This window comes from Athene cunicularia, assembly GCF_003259725.1.
Source record: "Athene cunicularia isolate RWA chromosome 26 unlocalized genomic scaffold, athCun1 chr26_part2, whole genome shotgun sequence".
In the NCBI taxonomy this organism is placed as follows: Eukaryota; Metazoa; Chordata; class Aves; order Strigiformes; family Strigidae; genus Athene; species Athene cunicularia.
In genome coordinates, this window is record NW_020799137.1 from 64,572 (window position 1) to 84,951 (window position 20,380).

A 20,380-nucleotide genomic window follows, 5' to 3' on the forward strand; every position below is an offset into this window, starting at 1 on the left:
ATGAGGGAGACGACCAGGGCTCTGGCTGAGATGTCAAAACATCCTTTTGGCCATCTTAGTTTTGCCACTTTGGCCTCACCTCCGAGTTCTCCATCCTGGCTCCTCGCCCGCGCTGCGAGGTGGAAGGCATCAGCACTACTTCTCTGGCAGGGGAAGACAGGAGCTGCTCTAGAAGCTGTGCTACAGGCCGGGGCTCCGCACTCAACAGTGGCTAGGGCCAAAAATCAGCTCTTTATCAGCAGAATTGCCCTCCTGGTTTAGTTTAGCAGCTAATTACAGCTTTTGGAAGAGGAAGAGAAAATATACTGGAAGTTTAAAAACAAATGATGTAAACTCCAAAGGGAGCAAGGCTGGGACATATGCAATGTATCGCCTAGACACAGATCTGGAAACTTATGCAGAGACCATAAAGTGCACTTGGAAAGCTGCTCTGCAAACAGTCCAGATTCACCATCTTCTGTCCAACCAGCTGCAACTCCTTGAGAAGGGGAGAAGCAATACATGCGAGCACTTTCATTAAATAGACACAAACCTGCCCCAGAGCTCCCCTTTTCCCCCCCAGTCTAACCAGTAACTGTAAATAGATCCATTTTCTCTGCTTCTTCCCAAAGGAGCCAGACAGCCACAATGGCTTAACAAAATACAGGCATTTCACAGACACTTGAGAATTGTCTCCGCAGCTCTTTTACAAGTTACAGTCAAGGACACTTAGAAGTAACAGCATCACCAAACCACCCACAATCTCAGCAATAATGGGTCCAGCAGGTTCTCTCCCCATGCATTTCTAACCAAATGCTTGACAGAAATGGGTCAGGTACAAAACCAGTGAGAGGTGAAGTAACCTTGTCAGCCTTTGAATTTGACTTGAGAAGCTGCCAAAACGTACACAGCAACAGTCACTAATGAGGCCCTAATTCTGCCATCACCAAACTCCCAAATTTCCATGAACTAAGACCCAGTCTTTAAGAGGAGGGAGAGGAGTGGTGTGTGTGTGTCTTGGCATGTACAAGATTGCGTGTAGTGTCATCAGTGTAAAACACACACCAAGCAGTAACAATACTAACCGAAGTCTTATTAATCCAATTCCTTTTAATATTTTGCTACAAATTAAATTAGTCCTTTTCTGTCTTGGGACAGTCAGGCTCCCCCTCTTTGGTTCTACTAGATCTGGTGCGTGTTGGTCCCGTGTCAAGGGCCACGCACACAGGCTGACACAGGTGCTGTGGTTGTTCTTATTTGTTTACAGGAGAAAAAAAAAAGGGTTATGCATAGAAATGTCTGTAGTGTCAAGGCCTCAGACTAAACTCTCTGGAGCAGGAACTGTCCTCTGCCTTATCCTTGTACAGGAGCCAGATGTGGTCATCCCACTTGGCAGCTTTTGTCAGACCCTAATAAGATTAGTACAATGTTTGCTCCCATTCTCCTGGTCTTGCTCAAAAACAAAGGCTGGATAGACATTTTTCCAATCTGTCATTTTACACGTACCTAAACTATTTACAGAGGAAGAGGTTCTCGCTCCTGAGAACAGAGTTAACTTGCTTTCAAACAAACCCCCTCCCAATTCCATATTAACAAGTGTGAGATTATGTCCTGAACCCCAGCCCTGGCCTATGAGTTCAGCCTGACACATCTGTAAATGATCTTCAACAGCAGGATCAGACCCAAAGGATCAGACTTGGAAGGGACTGCAGCATCCACAGCCTGCAAACACTGAAACCGAGCCTCTCTCAGGGCATTGGATAAAGCAGTGCTCAAGCAACAGGAAGCATGCGAAGGCAGCTTGGAAAGGACTCAGGAAAAACCAACGTTCATTCTGAAGACGGAGTTCCAGGTCTGGAAGGAGTCGATGCAAAAAAAAAAAAAAAAAAAATGCCAGGGATGAGGAAGCTTTCAGGTGCTCCTGTAGGTGCCCTGGGCCGGGAAGGCAGGCAGCACCCCTCAAAGCAAGGGGTCACAAAAACAGTCATGCAGCCCTGGTGTCTTAGGTGCACCATCAGAAGATGAAACTTTTACAGAGCTGCTCTGCAGCCAGCCCCAGCCCCATCTAGAACTACTGCACTCTCAGCACCACCACCACTAAAACTCACATCAGCGTTTTGGTAGGAAGGGAGGTGGGAAAGAAAAGCACAGTTACTATTTGACTCACAACCTGCCGATAGAGAACCGCGACGCAGCGGGTGAGGGTCTCTGCCCCAGGCTGCAGGGCTCAGCTCAGCCCTGGAGCACGGAGCAGAGATTGGCTTTGCAGGGCACGCTGCTGAGGCACATAGCTGTGTATGTGGCAGAGAGATGGGCTACAGTTGGGATACATCACCGATTCATTCCCTTTATCGAGCTGGCCTGACAAGCCAGGCTCAAAGCCTCCTCCTCAGGAGGAATGTACACAGAAATGCCACACACCCCCTCCACTCCCAAACCCCCCCCGGAAGTTTCAGAAGTGCCATAATCCACAAAGGACACAAGGTGAATCTCATCCTGAGAAATCCCTCTGCTGCTCCTGGAAAAAAAACCCTTTGCTGCAAACCCAGGGCTTACCTGAGGGGACAGGGAAGGTCATAAATAGCTTGAGCTTCTCCCAAAATACATTTGAGGAAAGGCAAAGAATTACCTCAAGGGTCAGGAAAACAGTCATTTTTAAACACTGTAAACATGCAGGGTGGCAAAGCTGCCTGCCCCAGTTGCCCCAGCTCTATCTCTTTCAAGACGTTGCCTTGGCTTCAAAGCTGAAAGTCTTCTTGTTCTGGCAACAGCTCTGTTTCCCCCCCGCACTGTCCTTAGCTAGCAGCTCCGTCACAAACAACCGCCGGCTCTGTCCCTTTGGCCATGAAGCTCATCGTCCAGTAATCTGCGCTGGCGTAACCTTTGGAAGATGTAACAGAGGCCAGATTAGATGAATCCAAGCTTAACGACTGCTCGCATTTCCTGTGAAGCAATGGGGGTACACAGAAGCTCTTTGGAAAGACACTGCCCTCAGTGACACCACTCAGCAGAGCACTGTGTCTTGTGTAGCCCACACTGCCTGGTTTTTACCCCGAACATCTCGTGGTATCCCACTGCTGGTGTTCCAGGCCACAATCTCCCAGGCCAGAACGATCACTCCTCTGTACTGCGAGCAGGCACACACCAGTTTGAAGGGGGTAACGGCACACACCACCTTGTCAGGTGTCAGATAGAAAAGACCCAACTGGAAGGAGTCTCCAAGGGATCTCCCAGACCCTGCATGCTACAGCACTGGTACTCACCCAAATCTCCAGCTTCCAGCTCCACCTTGAACACCTCACAGTGTCCTCTGCACTTGTCTAGAGGTACAACAGTCAGGGTGAGCTGCCCACTTCCAACAGCCACGAGGCTGTGCAAACTGTAGCTCTGGGAGGAGAGGAGATGATTTCAAAATCTTTGCTGCTTTTCTTGGGTCTGTCTGATCAAGCAAGGGGCAAGTCACTGCCCTGCAGCAAGGCAAGAAAGCGCAAACCACAGGTTTGCTGCTCCCCCCAGTCACCAGTAGATCACAGCTGAGGGCAGCTGCAGGCAAGGGTCCTCCTCCCCTCTTCTGCCCAAGGCAATGCGGGCCCTCCACACCCACAAAACCCACAAGAAAATGGAGGAGGAGATCAGGCTAGAAGCCTGAACGTCACAATCTTCAGTGAAATGTCTCCATGGTAGGTATCTTGGAATGGGTGAGACTTACTGCCAGGAATAGCTCCTAAAATGCAACTCTTAAATGAATTCTGCCCAGCTGTGCACAAAAAGACCATCCCCTCACCCAGCTACAGAGCAAGGCCAGAACATAAACGTGAACAGAGCTGGGACACCCCAGGGGCATCTCTAACTGCAGAGGGAGATGGGGACCGTGCACCTGCACAAAACCAGACACAACTCCTGGGTGGTGCAGCCTTGAGACGCCACACTGCCCAGGGATGGACAGAACTGACACAGCCCTAAACCCTTCTTGTCAGGGTTGTATCGGGTAAAAATGTTCTGCAAATCCCCCAGAGACTCGCAGCTCCGGGAGGACAACTCACAGACAGGGAAACAATGTCTCTGGGATGAATTTCTCACCTTATTCCCCAAATCTGGATGGCGGATGAGGAAGCAGCTCTCCAGGGACACTGTCTTGGGGAAGGACAGCAAAGAGGAAGTGGGGAAAATTTCCTGCAGAATCCGAGTTTTATTCACAGATTTGTTCCTAAACAAAACAACCCATGTTAAAGAAATACCACACAATGATAATGCTTCTATTTAGAAGACTACTTCCAAGATCAAAATTCTTCAGAAATATTCATGCTTGATAAACAGCCTGTTGACAGACTAGCCCCTAGGAGCAAAATTCGGCATCTCAGCTTCTAAATTCAGCATCTGTGCTGCTTCATATCTTCTTCTTAGCACCTGCAGCAGGACCACGTAAACCACAGATACCTAAGCTTAATCTCCCTCCCCTCTTCCCTTAAAACGATCTGAGTCATTGATCGGATGCATTAATTAGAAAAGATGTAGAGAGGTGGCATTGTATGTAACCATAACTGAAACCACATGGCAAGGCAGGGCGAATCCAAGTTTATTCTCTGGGCCCAGGAATGTAACTGGAAAAGGCAGGGTGGGGCTTGTTATTTTTACATCTCTGTCTAGTGGCTTCACATGATTAATACTTCTGTAGCCTGGTCATCCATCTACCAGTGCTGAGGTCAGGATGTGCAGCAAGAAAATCCCATCTAAGCATTAGACAACGCACAGGCTCCACCATGCCCTTCTCCAAGTCCGCTCGGATGCTGCCCCTTCGCTCACACAAAGGTGCCGGGGAGCCGGCTCCGCATTGAGTGGCACCTCCTCACGGGACGTGGCCCTCTTCTCCACAGGAAAGGATGTGGCTAACCGTGGCTAACCAAATTACTCTGCAATCTTAGCGAGCCCTGAATGGTGCAAACGTCTGGTAGCCACACTAAAGGCTTAAGCACAGTTAAGAGGGCCAGGATTAGGGTTGGCCATTTTGCCGGTGTGAGATCAGACACCAGTTGCAGGATCCCTTAGTTTTCTGTTGTCAGTGTTTTGCAAAAGTCTTGGCACCTCTCCTCAGTCAACACTAATGGTGGAGGATTTCCACTGAGCAGACACAGGTGATTAGAAATGGAAACAAGTTGCCTCTGGTGATCAGACCACAGCCCAGATGATTAACGTATGGCCTGAAGAACAGGACCGAGCAGTCACCAGGATATTTTTGTCTTGTAAGGGGAGCAATACATGAAGTCCCAGCCACAACACTTCATTTTTAGTGCAGATGTCTTCTCCTTGAATCAAATCGGTGCCAGCAAGTAGACAGAAGCCCGTAACCCCCTGCTCCTGCTGCCCTTCCCTCTGGTTAAAGCACAACTTGCAAGCTCCTGGTAGTTCACAGAGGCAAAGAGCCTGGGCACCCCTGCAGAAAGGACGTATACATCGATCACAGGTTTTGTCTTTGACTCACCAGGGAAAGAAAAATGGGCAGCTCCACAATTCAGCTGAATTTTCTTCTATTATAACCTCTGCCAGGTCTGGATCCTGGGACTGAAAATGCTTCAGTTCTTCATAGGAGAGATGCTGCCCTGTCTTAAACAACACAAACCACAGATAAAAGCTGTGCACCTGGGGTTCTTCCCCTTCCCTATTTCCATCCCACCACAGAACATCTAAGAGTGACAGCCATTTAGACTGCCAAGTTTCCAGCCACAATGATAATCAGTCAGAAGAACAACTTGCTAAGGATGCAGTGAGCTCCTCACCCCAACATCTTTAAACTGGGGCTAAATGTCTTCTTAGATACACATTCTACCTCAATTAGCAGTTGGAGTTTGTGGTTCAAAATGCTGGGCAGGGGTCTCTGGCTGGTGCCATTCAAGAGTTTGGACTAATTATCCAGCCTTACATATCCATGCGTTACCTTGATTAGAAAAGGCTGGGACCTCTGGAGCTTTTCTGATAGTTCTCCAAAGTCTGTCACTATCTGAAGGCTTTTCACAGCAGAACAGACTGTGCAGTTTGCAGGAAGCGTAGAAGTGTTCTGTCTGCAACCTGCTGCCCACCAGTCCTGGCATTCTTGAGAAGAAACAAGAGAAACATGTTTAATAAGACCAAAAATGAAATGGAAAGGAGACAGACTCGACGATAAACTCATTATCCCTAACATGAAACAGTGAGATTTCTTATAGCTTCCAATGGCTGTAAGTTACTCAAAAAGAGCAAGCTTCACTAAGCTGGGAACTCACCACAGAACATTTCCAGCACAGACTGAAGATTCTAGAGATAAGGCTCAGGGTTGTGAGAAATGGGAGAGCTTTATGGAAATTCCACTTCTCTGTATATATGAGGCTAAGCTACCTTTTCATTATCAACAGAAGGACAGCAACCACCACATATGGTGCAATTAAACTAAAACAAGTCCTCAAGCAAAAGAGCAATCCAAGCATGTTTAAAAAAAAAAAAAAAAAAAAAAAAAAAAAAAAAAAAAAATCAGGTTGAAAAGAGTAACTCTAACATGGTTACCACTGTGCCATGAACTCTGCTAATATCTCTCTGAAATCACTACCCTCCCCTTTACCTCTGTGTTAATTAAGAAATACTCTGTCCCGGGCAAAGTTTGCCCAGTCTGATGTGCAGAAAATTCTGGGGAATGGGGGATTTCACAAAGATGTGCTGCTGCTGATTTCACTCATCCGATGCATTGACTTGAAGATGAAATGGGGAGAAAAGTGTCAGCATGAGGAACCCCTGGACCACAGCTATGCCCATTTTGAATTCCACCAATCATTGTTACACCACGATTGGCTGAACTGCCCTACAATGAACATTTCATATGTTTGCATCTCCAAAAATTCAATTTTTACATGTAACCATTACTTGATGCCTATACTCTGCCTCCTCCAATTTAAGTCATCCCAGCACAAAAAAATAAGTAAACATTAACAGAAGTGACATGTTGCAGCACTGAATGAACAAGACAAGAGCCAGTAACACTGAACGCCCCACGCATTTCTATGCTAAAGATCTGCAGAAGCAGCCGCCACACTAAAAGGACGTGGCTCTAATTTCATGGCAGTGACAGCTCTGGTTTTCCAGCCTTAAATCTGACTGGGAGATGTTTGACTGGGGCAGTGGCAGCACACCCACCCAAGTGCCTGATCTGTCAGGGTGGGTTAGGAAAAACCCAAGGCCCGGGACACACCTCACATGAAACGTCCAGAGATCTGTCCTCACGACAGGCCCACCCGTCCCGTCCTGTGCCAGCACATGTCAAAACAGCTCATGTCTCCTGGACATTGCTGCAGGCCACCCACTCGGGAATTGGAGTGGATGGGAATGGGGAGAAAGAAGAGACAGCAAAGCCTGTCTGAAAAATAAAGTTGGGAAGCAAGGATGCATAGCAGATTTTTAGGGGGGGAAAAAAGACCACGCACACCCTGCCCGTTACTGCCATTGTGGTTTCCAGCTTCACTCAAGCTCCTGTGCAGGGGTAATAACTGATGAACAGCACTTAATAGGAAAGCTCTTGTTTTATTTTCCCTGCTGACATCTGTAACAGACAATGAGGAATGTTATAGAGGGTTTAGGTTCATTGGGACTTAACAACAAGGAGCAGACTGGGGTTCACTTTGGAAATATTCAGACAGAAAAAAGCAATCAACTCGCAAATGCTGCATTTCCCACCCTACTGCTGGGATATGGACTGAAAGGGATCAGGATATAATTCCTAGCCTTTCTGGAAGACGCGTCTACACTGCTTTCAGGGAAAGGGGTAAAAAGGCAAAACAAAGTGTAAAATCCTTATTGCAAGCAGAAGTCCAACTCCCATGAGAAACTGCTTCAACGTACTTTCCCTCCCTGCTCACAAGAGAAAAAAGAAAATCTTTGTTCCACTGCCTGTAGAAAGCTGCAATTTTACAACAACAAAAAAACTCAACTCACAAAAAACAGCTGGTCAGTGACAGGAAACAAAAGGCTGAAAGATCTCACCAGAGGAAGGGCAGTCGCCATGAAGAGAACAAGAAAACATATCTTATGGTCTCTCATCATAAAGGGAGTAGCAATGCTATAATTTCTCTCTGGGCAAAACTCAGAAACCTCATCCCAGAGCATTAAGCACAGTTGTCCCAAAATTTTCTCTCCAGGCTCAGGGCAATACCCCACGTAACAGGATGCTAATCAGCTTGACAGTATAGAGCTTGATTCCTCTTTTGAGCTAGGCTGGGATATTTGCATTCTCAATTGCTTGATTCAGGAGGTTATTTCTTTTCCCCATGAATAACCCAAGCGAAGCATGGTTGAGACGCATTTCAAATGCTGCAAGTGGGGTTGTGGGATTTTTTTTTTTTTTTTTTTTTGTAATTAATCTTTTAGATTTATTGTTGAGGGTGTTAGTCTGTGCACCAGCATGTGTGTGACTGGCATGACAAGTATGGGCAGAGAGAAGCGCCTGCCCTTCCCAGGGAGGGAGGGAGAAGAGACCACGGACAGAGGAGAGGGCAGGCAACTGCACACGGGGGACCAGAGCAGGACTTCTACCAAGGATGCTTATTCTCTCTTTCGATTACCCTCCCTGCATTCCTTTTACATTATCACCCTGCCCAGACACCCTGGGGGATTATTCTGGTTTAAGTCGAGCGTGCTGTCTGTGTGCACGCACAGTCTGCTCGGAGATTGAAAAGAAAGATGCACTCTTCATCCCAGCACAACTGTCACGTGCAGCCGTCACACGATGGTCCCATCCACTCGCATTCAAATGGTAAAGTGCTGGGCGTGTGCAATTATCCCTGTGGAGCCTGAGTGCAGGAAAGCAGCTGTAGTATTGACACGTACAACTATCCATTACGCGACAGAAGCACGGGCCAGTCCCAACTAACCTCTCCTCCACACTTGTGCTTTCCCATCGCTCTTTGAGGAGCAGCCTTAAGTTGGTTAAGCAAAACCTCAGTTCCACATCAGTCATACCCAGCTAGTATTTCCTTTTATGCTTTATTAGCTCTCCAGAACAAGAGCTGTCTTCTCCTCTGTTTCAGGATAACTCCTAGCAGAGCCAGGGCTGGGGACATCCAGCTGCTAATATAGCACAGACAAAGATAACAACTTTCCTTAAAACACGTCTATGATTAATGCTAGAAGGAGTTTATGACTGTACATTCCACTATGCAGAAAAATAATTTTCAACATACAATCAATTTAAAATTAGTACCCCGCCCTTCTTGGCTACTTTCAGAGAGGATCTCCCAAGTTTTTGGCTGGCCCCAGAACTACAGAGGGGTGTGTGCACACAACCCCAGAGATGCTGGGTGTGGACGATCAGATTGGAAGTTAAGAGGTTACTGAGAAGACCTGGCCCTGCTTCTGCCCGTTGCAGCGAAGAAATAAAACTTATGGAAACTGGCCCAGATAGATCTGAGAGCAGGACCTCAGCAACAGCTCTGGTCTCTTTAGGGACGATATGGAGGGCTAAGTATCGCTCTGCTGCTGCAGCAGGTTCAAAGGGAAGCTCCGTAGCAGGGGGACCTTTCGCTCCTGCAAGATGCACAGAGCCAAGGGCTGTTCCTGACCCTAACGAAGTGTTGAAAATGTAAAACCTCCTGCGTGTTGAACTGCAGGTGCTGAGGCAGCTTGCTGGCTCCCCACCAAGCTGGTTTACTCCCCAGTACTCAGGACTGTAACGCTGGAGAAACCTCCAGCAAGCAACAACTAAGTCTGCAAAGGAGAGTCTGGTGCGGAGGATGAAGGTCTCCTTCCTTAGGGGAGGAGAGCCATCACCCACGATAACTAGAAGCAAGCTCCCCAGAGGGCTGTCTAATGCACTGAGCAGCTCCACAGCCTGTAAAGGTTGGCTTCAAATCCCTGATTCTTCTTTCTGAGGCTGACACCATTCCCCAGTCCCACCACACACCTCACTAGGGACCAGGGCTAGGAGTAGTCAAGCAACTTCAGCAAGCCCCAGGATGAACCCGGGGCTCTCAAGAAAAACTGGCCTGTGCACTGAATGTTCACAGGATGTTTCTCTGTCCTTTCTTATAGGTCCATTGTACAAACCTGGCTGTTCCAATAACACTTCTGGACTGTTCCTTACAGGATCTGATGTACCATCAAGAACTACAAAGGGACCTGTAATCAGGGCAGGTCAGCAGGTAAACCTCAGGGCTCTCAAAAAACACCACCAGCTCTAAACTGGCCAATTCAAAGCGGAGCTCAGGATGGGGGGGACGACTCATACTGGCCCGACTCAGTGACTCACATATGGTGCTGCACTGACAGTCACAACCTTGGTCCTACGTGCTAGATCCAACAATGAGATGCCAATTTCCAGTTTTACAACGTCTCCCTACAGCTGCACATTTGTAAAAGTCAGGGGATTTTTCAAGGTGGATCTGAAGAAATCCTTCACAGGAAAGGATTAAGAGCACAGGCTGTGGTCTTACCTCTGTGGTCTACACCTCTGCTGTGAGCACACCTTCCCCTTGGCCAAAGGGACCCTTTATGGAGGCACATCTGACAGCCTGTGGGATACCCACCTCCTCCCTTCATTTTCATAGCAAAAGCCCAACCACAAGCTGGTTCTTATGGCTGACAGAGGGCAGAGCTTTTTCAGAGACATTCCATCCCACTTGTAAGATTCCCAGTGATGAAGGGCCCACGAGATCTTCAGTGCTCAGATGTCCAATTACTATTACCACAGAAGGGCTGCAGCTCTCCCTCCAGTTGGAAGTATCTAGCTTCCAGATGCTGGATTTTATAGTGCTGTTTTCCATTATTTTAAGGATGGGGATTTGGAAGGTCTAGCCCTTAACCTTAAAGTGAAGTTGCAGCTCATAACCTACTGTTATTGCTTTGACAGCCAAAGAATATGCAGGCCAGGTTGCTCTTGCTCCTGAGATATGAGTAGCCCCTTGCCGCACCGGGACCACTGTGGACTTACAGATGCTGTACTCCAGTAAACAGCTTGTTACTAGTTGTGCTATGCCACTGCAGCAGGATAATCTACACGCTTATCACCACGCCCTCCTAGATTTTATAGAAAGATAAACCAGTGTTTTACAAACTGGAAGCAATTAGACATCAATTCATGATCACAATCTACGAGGTGGGTAAATCTCGTCATTCTTACTTTACAGATGTAGAAATTAAGAGCTCTGTAGTTACTGTGTGGCACAGCTCAGAGGAGACATTTGGAGCACTCTGTTATAAAAGCAATGTTTCCCAAGATCCATCTCGCTGAAATTTTTCACTAGACTAAAAATTAATTTGATCATTTATGCCATGTCAACATCAGGCTAAACTGATGGGTTGCTAAGACAGGAATCATAAGGAGCACTTATTAATTACAGCATGGACATCTTGATTAAGGAATGCATCATAGTGAGGTTTTAAATATATACAAAGAGGGTCCTTGTTCAGCACAAGATCTTCACCTCTTCCTCATACGGAACTTTTTTGTAGCTCTGAGTATACTGAACATATTTAACCCAGGAGAAGAAAGTACCTCCCAGTCCGGTTCACAGCATTTTTAGGAACAGCTAGCAACAAAACAACAGCTACAAATGAACCCATCAAGAAAACCTTGTTTTTGTTCTGGGTAAAAAGTCAACAGCTCAAAGAACTACTCATTCATTGAACTAATGGGTAACGGCTGGTCAAACAACTGAAGGATGATTAGTCAATCTCTAGTAAAGAACAAAAATGATTTTGATCCAATGAGACATTGTGAAATCAAGTCTGCTCAGCCTAGCCCAAGAGGAACACACAGTCCACTGGGGCTAAAAAGCAGTATTACCGGAAGAAATCTGCACCTACCAATCTAGAAAATTGAAAGCAGGAACCAAGCTGTCGGGAAAGCCTCCAAAGTCCACTCCAGCCTGCACCTGCGGTTACATGCCCTAGAAGACAGCTTGTGCTGCTCTGGCAGAGTCTGCATGAGCAATCTGGCTCAGAAGAACAGCACGCTTCTGAAAGAAATCCCTCCCAGTTGCTGCCACTTGCCTGATGGTGGCTTCAGTCTGTAAAAGGTTTGACGTGTCTGTGTCACTAGGGCAAAGAGGGCTCTGCTAGGCAGCTAAACACCTCTGTAAGCACACTGGCTTTCCAGGGGAGCAAGTCCAAAGTGAGAATTCACTTGCTCTGCAAATGAGGAAACAAGAAATTCTGGAGCCATCAAAATGTAGAAGAGTAAAAGGAAAGGAAGAGTTTTTCATGTTCCGGATTAGCACAGTGATTTGGAGGTAGTTTACTGTCAGCAAATCCAAATAAACAGTCCACTGGCTGAACAGAGGCCAAAGTAAAGCACTACATGAGAACAGCTTGGCACCACCCTGCACAGCAAAGTCAGCTTTTTTTTTTTTTTCCCCTTTGAACGAGCCAACACACACATCTGTTGGTCACTCTCAGGTTATAATATAAAAGGGTTGTTTACACACACACACAAAAGATCAGATAAACTGTCAGCTGTAGGGCGATGGGAGGGAGCCCTGCACAGAGCTGCAACCCACATCACACTCACATGCACCTCAAAATGCTCCAGCCCCCGGAGCGGGTGTATGAGAATATGCACAAACACAAGAGCAAACCAGCTTGACTTTGCTTAGGAAAAAAAAGTAAGATCCTTTGTGAGCAAGAGGAGAAGGCCATGCCGAAGGCAGCAAGAAATGAGAAATCAGATCCTGCTTTACGTCCCCGAGCAGCCTTGCTGTGCAACCCTTCCATTCAGAGCAGGCCCATGTTCCTTGGGCTCATGCATCACTGAACCCAGCGGCTCAGATGGTGGGTGGGCCACAAAACCCACGGTGAAAGGCTGGCTGCACACCTGGGAGCTTAGCCCCTGTCGCACCCAAGAAGCAGAACAGTCCACTCTCGTGTATGACAGGCGTGCTGGATGCTCCCTTTCCCCACAGGGCTGCGCCATGGATAAACTCACCTCAGGGCTACAGTACGAATGGGGGAGTATGAGACACAGCAATGTGGCTGTCCCATCACAGGCTGCCTGCGAAGGGTTAAGATCAGAAAGAAGCCAGGACACCTGGCCAGGTGCCAAGGCAAGCCTCCAGCTAAATGGAAGGTGGCCAGCCAAGAGGCAGAGGCTGCTGTCCTCTCCCAGTAACCCAGCCTGCTGTGACCCATCCCCACAAACAGCTCTGGCACCCCACAGGCCTTGGGCCCTGACAGCAACAAGCCATTTACAACGTGTTGCTTAAACAGCTCCTCCAGCTGGGTTCCCTTCTCTAAAACAGGTTATGTATACAAGCCATAAACGTGATTTTAGCTCTACTGGTCTAGGCAAAAAGGAGTATTTAACACAAGGGGTCTTCTCCAAGCTGGGGGTAACTTGCACAGGATCCCTTTATGTAACACTGAGCTACGTGTGTGTTTGTGTCTGACTGTAGGTGTGCTGAGCAGCTACCTGTCCAGTTGATACTGAACACGTAGGGTGTACTCCTTGTTACAAGCAAAGTTGGATTTTACTCAAGGTCATACAAACCCCTGCTATCAGTGCAAGGTGCAAATTGTCACGTTGTTGGACGACAGCCTGTTCACCACTGACCGACCTGCTCTGCTGAGGTGTTTGAGCTGCAAGGACTGAACTTAACCATGAGCACACACACAAATTAATTTAAAAGTAACAATGCTCTGCTCGTCACATCATTGTTCTGTGCAGCTGACAGGGAACAGTTATCAACCAGTTGACATCAAAATTTTTATTTGGATATTAACAAAACTATGAGGGTGTCACACCGTTGTGACTGAGAAACAGGTAGAGTGACCGCCACTGTGGTTTTAAAATTTTTGGTAAGGAAAAAAAAAAGAGAAATCCCCTTTTCACTTGGCTCTGGTAAGTACAAACTTCAAGAGCTCATTATATGAGTTTCTAACACTTGCAGGGGAAAGGGAAGTACTCGTACTTTGCACCAGAGAAGTGAAACACCGAGGGAATGACTCCTCCATCCCAGCCTATGTCAGAGAAGAGAAACGAATCCAGGTTACACAGGCCCTTCTTTCTCCTCAGAACAGCATCAGAAAGTTTTCAGTTAACCCACGTGCCCCCCCAAAGTCCACCACGTTCTGTATAGGAGGTAGAGCCCAGAGATCTGCAAACCCACCACCCCCCGGGGGGCTATGTGAGGCGCTGATCTACCTGGCCAACAGCCGCAGGCCGTGGCAGGAGAGGCGTTTCCCCAGCCCAGAGCAGGCAGCGTGACCCAGCCTGGGGCTTTCACAAGCTCTGCATAAACACGACCTCAGGAAGAGTAAATGCAAACCACATTTCCGAAAAACTTTTCCCCAACTGAAGGGACCTCGGTTCCTAGCCCTGGGAAAACAGCTGAAAAAGAGGCATGGATGCCAAACCCAAGGGTCTAAGAGTCAGCTTTGAAGAAACAAAGGGTGGGAACATTCATTTTAATATGGGAATTGATCCGGGGGAGAAAGCCGGCAAGCAACATTGCTGAGAGACAAGCAAAAAGGAAATTTACTTTGGACCTAATCCTTAACAAACTTAACACAAGAGAGAGCTCTGCGGACACTGCTCCTCACCTCGGCTGCTCAAAGGTCCACCCACGGCCGCCAACAGACAGGCAGCCCTTGTCATCCACAGCACAGCTCTTGGGGTGGAAAGAATGAGGATGAAGGTGAGAGTGAAGGCAGGTCACTCTGAGCCAGAGGGAGAGGGGAGCAGTATCTGGCACTCCTGCTCCTCCCAAAGCCTCCCCACCACTCTAACATAGGGCTCTGGCTCTTGGGGGAAACCAGGCATCCGAGCTCCCTTTGTTCTGCAACACAAACCTGGCTGCTCAGCCCACACCTACCAGGGGACCGGGCTCCAAGCTGCAGTCCCGGAGACAGGAAAACTGCCCCAAAGCTCAGGAGGGCCAGCACGGCCCCAGAGCCACAGCCCCACACAGGAAGGCTGCCCCTGCCTGCCCAGGCACTTCAGGCTTGGAGGAAGAGAACCGGACCACCCATGCGCCCACGCTCGCCACGGCTGGGCTTTGTCCATGCCATGCTGGGCGGCGCGGCCGGGGGAAGTCTGCCAGCACTGCTGGTGGGCCAAGGCAGCCTCCAAACTGCTAACAGGTGGCTTTCAACAAGAACAGCTCGAGTTGGATTTGAACGGGTGCCCAAGCAGAGAGAGCTCCAAGTTTCATCCTCAGCCCCCTCAAAATTTTCATCTACCAGGATCTACACAGAGAAAGGAAGAGGAGTCTGTACATCGAGTCCCTTCATTAGTGGTTTCGTCTGCTGCTCCATCACCTCGCGTGGTGCTTTCTCCTATGCAAGCATGCCCCGGAGAACCAGACCTGCCTGCAAGACCTCCCAGCCTTCTGCTCATCAACAAACAGGACAGCAAGATGTAGCTTTACCCCTTCCCTTCAGCAGACCACAAGGACAAAATCAAGGGCAAAACGTTACGTCATGCACAAGGCAGGGCTGAAAGAGCTCAGGAGACTGCTCAGCCCCACACCATGAAACCTGCTGCATGGTTTTAACCATGGTCCACTCCGCAGCGAGCTGTGAAGTTGACACCAGCACTGCTGGGACAGCCGGATGCTGGGACAGCCCCGGTGGCTGCAGCTGCCTGCCGGGAAGCCAGGACACGAGGGATTCCCACAGGAAGCCAGCCAAGGTTCAGGCTGGGTGCTGCCCTCTCCCATTCCAATAGCCAGGGTCTAGTCCAGCTCCTTGTGCGGAGGCACAAATGATCCCAGTCATCCCTAGCAAATCTGTCAACTGGGACATGCTGTGGTTTCCACCACAACCTAATACTGTTGGAAAAACAGAGCAGGAACTGCCTCGTCCCCTCTGTACCTCCCCCATTTTCCCCAGAGCTGGCTTGTTGCCCACCGTATTGCTCATCACTTCAGAAGATTTCTGGGACTATGGAGGCATGAGGGGTTTTATATGCATTTAATCAGCAGCCTTGCATCCTTCCTCTCCATCCATCCTTCCCTTCTCCCCTGCTCCTTTGGATGTTTCCCTGTCCCCTCCCCATTCAGCTGGTTTTCCCATCAGTAGCCCAGACTTGCTCCTGCTCTTATTTATCTTCACAGCAAGACGCTCATGACTTCAGGCAGCCCTTGTCCTATAAACCTTCTGCTGTCCCAAGGAACCTTGCTGAGCTCTCCCCATCCACAGGGGCCATGCAGGATCTGAAGGAAGAACCTGTCAACTTTCTGAACAAAATTTCACTGAACAAATACAAGCATTAAAGTTCCTGTTGGTTTCCTCCTACACAGAGAAGCAGAGGGGTGGACACAGACTCATGTCAACGCTGAAATGCATTAGATAAGCAGGCTGCTAATGTCAGGTGGCTATCAGAGCCACCTCCTCGCCTTTGTTTTTTCCTCCTTGAGAGAGATCCCGGTGTTTAAGGAAGGAGACGAACAATGGGGGATACCCCGTCGTCCCATCCATACGAACCCGCATCAACAAAAATCCCACGTGTCAGCGGAAGAGAGGGAGACACACAGAGAAAATGCAGAACGGTGCTGGCATTTCAGGGCGCCCTTTTTAGCTACAGCAGGAAGGTCAGAGCCAGAACAGACAACTCCAACACAATGAGCTGCCGAAGCTAAATTTAAACCCATCAAGGGCATGGACACAGGAGTTTGTTTTTATGGTGAGCTGACAGACAATCAACATTGTGCCACATCCCTGCTCAAAATAATTCACAGCTTTATCATTACTGACAGTCTTTGTGTTTTATCAAAGAGGCAGAGCCCATGCTTACACCCATTTGCCAGTCTAAGTCAGTGGAAATGATTAACTGAGAATTATTCCAACTTTTCCATTTCTATTATGCCAGTCTAGGAAAATCTATTACGTTCTTTTCCCATGATGGGACCACCTCATTAGGGAGCCACTTATCTAGCTTCCTCACATACACACTATCCCTAACGTTACCTTAACTGCTATAAACACTGTAACTCTCAAGCCCATAGTCCTTTCCCAACATGTCACTTGGCAAAAACTACTTTTCCTTAAAGCCGGGTCACACGCTGAGGTTTCTACACTTTGCTCACAGATGTCAAGATTTGGTTGGCAAACTGTCTTTGCATGCTTACTCAGAAAAAATAAAAGGAGGTGACATTTACCCAGCACAGCTATCTCAGTATGATTCTCAGAACCGCAGAGATTTTGAGAGGAAGAGGAACTCTTGTGGAAGAAAAAACCTGAGGTGTTAAAAGCAAGGAAAGGAGAATGTGCAAGAATAAAATTATGAAGTTAAGAGATAAAATATGCTTCAGCCCCAATGAATGGAAGGGAAAGAGCCCTAGCTAGAATTCAGGATGCTATTTTTAAGTACAGTGGTAGAAAAAGAGAAAACCATGTTGCCATGCCAGTAACACATTTGTTATTTGGTGCCCAGGGAGACACTCAGATGATTCGTATGGCTGGTATTTAACTTAGTATTTCTTGCTAGGCTTATGCTACAGCAGAGAAATAATTTCCTTACTCTCAAGCATGTACTTCTTGGCAATGGGCAGAGAGAGCAGCCGGATGTGACCGATGAGGGAGCCCCAGGCATGGGCTCTGGAGAGTGGAGCTTCAGGCGGCAGCGGGCTGTATGGCTGGATCACGAAGTAAACAGTCAGCAAGACCAATCCCAGTGTGAGCAGGCCCTGCGAGAGAAAACAGGCACATAATTAATTATACTGCAGTGAGCTGATGTGTCTTCAGAACAGGACACACCTTCTGGTTGGTATCAAAGGGTTGTGGCTGTGCGCTGTAAGATGAACGCCCAAATTTTTGCTGTGGTTCCTCGCTCAATTGCAATGCTATTTATGTACACAGATTTGTCACTCAGTTTTCTTGTTAGGGCTGTCCAAGGACAAAATTAAGCAGCCTTCAAACCCAAACCACAAAACCCTGTGCATATATCCTAGCACTGCAAACAATCCAGCACTAGAGCAACGAGGATTATCTACAGATAGTTCCAATTCCTCCCACCTAATCAAATAAAAGCTTGCACTTCTGCCATACCTCTTACACAAGGTTTTCAAGGCTTTTTGCAAACATCCGTCAAGCCTTGAAACACTTTGGCAGAGTTGGCACCAGCTCCCTCCTCCATACCAGAATCCCAAATAAGCCTTAGAGATGACATGACGCATTTCTCCCCCTGGCCAAAGTCAAAGTGAATCAACAGCAAAAACAAGAACAGAAGCTGGAAGTTCAAACTTCCAGTTTCCTGTTCTCCTGCCTTATTTTGCACCTTTTTATAGGACATGAGTACGAAAGCTTGAATTTTTTTTCTAAACAGAAACTACCGTGATGACTTTGTAAAGATGACACCAAAATATTACTGAATATTATGCCAGTGGGAAGGTTTAAATCCTTGTAGCAAGCATCTCAAACCTACCTAACAATAGCATGCTGTCCCTCACTTTGCAAAACTTTTTACAGCAGCTTTTAAGTTAAGGATCTCAAAACATTTTTCTAGTATCAAACATCATAGCAACAGTTTTATTTTATAGACTAGAAGGAGAATAAAGACAGACAGAAGCTTGTGACAGGGTCAGAAACAGAACCTGGCTCTCTTCATTATTCAAGTCTGAACTTTAAGAATCGCCTTCCTTCATCACATTTCCACTGAGGGTGCTGACACTGGGAATCTTTGCCCAAAGAATCCATCTAAGTCTCATTCTTCAGTAATTTAAAGAGAGGAAGGTGTTGACATGTTAAATTTCCAACACACATGAGCAATTTCAAATCTCGGTCAACTGTCTTCTGTTTCCAAACAAGTTCATGGAATGAAGGAAAGAAGCTACACTTCACAGCTTTTTAAAAAAAGAACTCAGAAAAGTTCATCAAGAAAACACAATGGGAAATGAAAAGCTCTGGTGCAGAAGGAGAACTCCAACACTCAAACGGTCTGTGCATGCACACCTTACCTTGTAGAGAGCCACTAAGATAGGGTACCGTGGAGGTCCCCTTTGGGGCTCATTTCTTTCCAAGAGCTGCTTGATGAATTTCTCTATGGCTTTTTCTGACATCCCACACTGGTGGCCGGTCTGCCTCACTAGATCGATCGTCTCCGATAGCTTGTCATAAATGCTGAGCTCATTGGCCGACAGCTCCATGGCCTCCGATGAAAAATCTCTGTGGAGAGATTCAGTACGTTAACAGAAAACACACTCCAGCCGTACGGCTCAACACCAGCACGTGCGGAGAGATCACAGGAACATCGCAACGTCTGGGCAAGAAGGAGGGCTACTCCGGAGCAAACCTGTTTGCAGCTAAAGGCAAAACATTTAGCTGTAGTGCTAATAGTCTCTGCTGGTTCCATATCTCCTGGGGACTGAAAAGCCGTGAAATTTCCTGACAAGAGAAGAACTAGCCGAGATTCGCAGCTTATGTAAATGAACAAAGCTTCCCAGAAATCAATGAAAACGCCATTTATTCATCTATTCCAAATGAATCCATCCCATAAAGTGACTGCTCACCAGAGCCAGCAATACAAAGCTGCTCATCACACACAGTAGCCAAGCTAAGCTCTCCCACACTATAACTTTAGTCACTTATTCTAACGTAGATTTGTTTTCTATAAATCCCGTCAACAACCGGAACGGGACAGAGAAATAAGCAGTGTGGGGCAAAGTTCAACAGTTTACAATTTGTTTAAATTTTCGCAACCTAATGTCCAGGCCAACTGATTATTGAGTAATCCTAACTGATAGCAGCATGCTCTGCAGGCAACAAAAGCTCCTACCTTCCTCTGAAAGTTTGCCCGCAGGTCATTCACATGCAGAAATGCCACATAACTAAATACCCCAGCAAGAATTACATTGTGAACAGGAGACAGAGACTAAACAGCATTTGACAGCAAATTATTTCCCAGTGAGATTTCAACGGGGACGCTTCTAAGAACACACCTATGAGCAATCAACATTAAGATGCCAAAAAAAGAAATGTGTTCTTCTACCACTCCCCCTGTCAGCCACAAAGGCAGAGCCTTGCGATACCAAGAGCAGCAGATGGGCTGAAGAAAAGATGCAAAGAAATTGCTGGACAAGCTAATAGCTGCCAACGTGAGAATCCCATTGTTTGAGACCTTTTGCCTCAGAAAAACACTGCTGGGGTAAAGGGAGCATCTGTGAGGTCTTGCATCGCCTCTTGTTCCTGAGCTGGGAAAACTCTAACCTGGATCAAACTGGGACAACTGGAACTTTCTGGGGAGACAGAGTTTAGCAATGCATTGCTCTAAAAGCACAGACCATCATGTAAAAAGCACACGAAGCACGATCGAAACACCCAGCTCACAGATGAAAATGGAAATCAGGCCCCTGTCCCCCTTTTGCTCTAAATACTACCTGAAACCAGGAACCAGCTCGTGAATCCAGCGTGCTGCTTCACCCAGCTCACCACCTCGCTCTGCAAGAAAGTCTGTCGC

The 20,380-nt window shown here is 47.4% G+C and overlaps 1 protein-coding gene across 1 annotated transcript; it reads right to left on the minus strand.

The window, feature by feature from the left end:
• Positions 1–2,164: 2,164 nt before the first annotated feature.
• Positions 2,165–19,458, minus strand: C26H6orf89 (chromosome 26 C6orf89 homolog). The gene is made up of 7 exons (XM_026864454.1): positions 18,882–19,458; positions 17,447–17,612; positions 5,912–6,066; positions 5,459–5,580; positions 4,060–4,186; positions 3,243–3,366; positions 2,165–2,860 (listed from the first exon to the last, which is right to left on the minus strand). The coding sequence occupies exons 1-7, from the start codon at positions 19,068–19,070 to the stop codon at positions 2,775–2,777; spliced, it is 969 nt and encodes a 322-aa protein (XP_026720255.1). The 5' UTR covers positions 19,071–19,458; the 3' UTR covers positions 2,165–2,774.
• Positions 19,459–20,380: the final 922 nt, after the last annotated feature.

What these genes read in the sequence shown, in the direction of transcription:
- C26H6orf89 (XM_026864454.1), bottom strand. Translation starts at nt 19,070, where the DNA reads ATGGAGCTGTCGGCCAATGAGCTCAGCATTTATGACAAGCTATCGGAG. An exon ending in CCCAGCCTTTTCTAATCAAG is followed by an intron (nt 5,581 to 5,911) that starts GTAACGCATGGA and finishes GTGTTGTTTAAG; the next exon opens with ACAGGGCAGCATCTCTCCTA. An exon ending in ATCCAGATTTGGGGAATAAG is followed by an intron (nt 3,367 to 4,059) that starts GTGAGAAATTCA and finishes CTCTCCTCCCAG; the next exon opens with AGCTACAGTTTGCACAGCCT.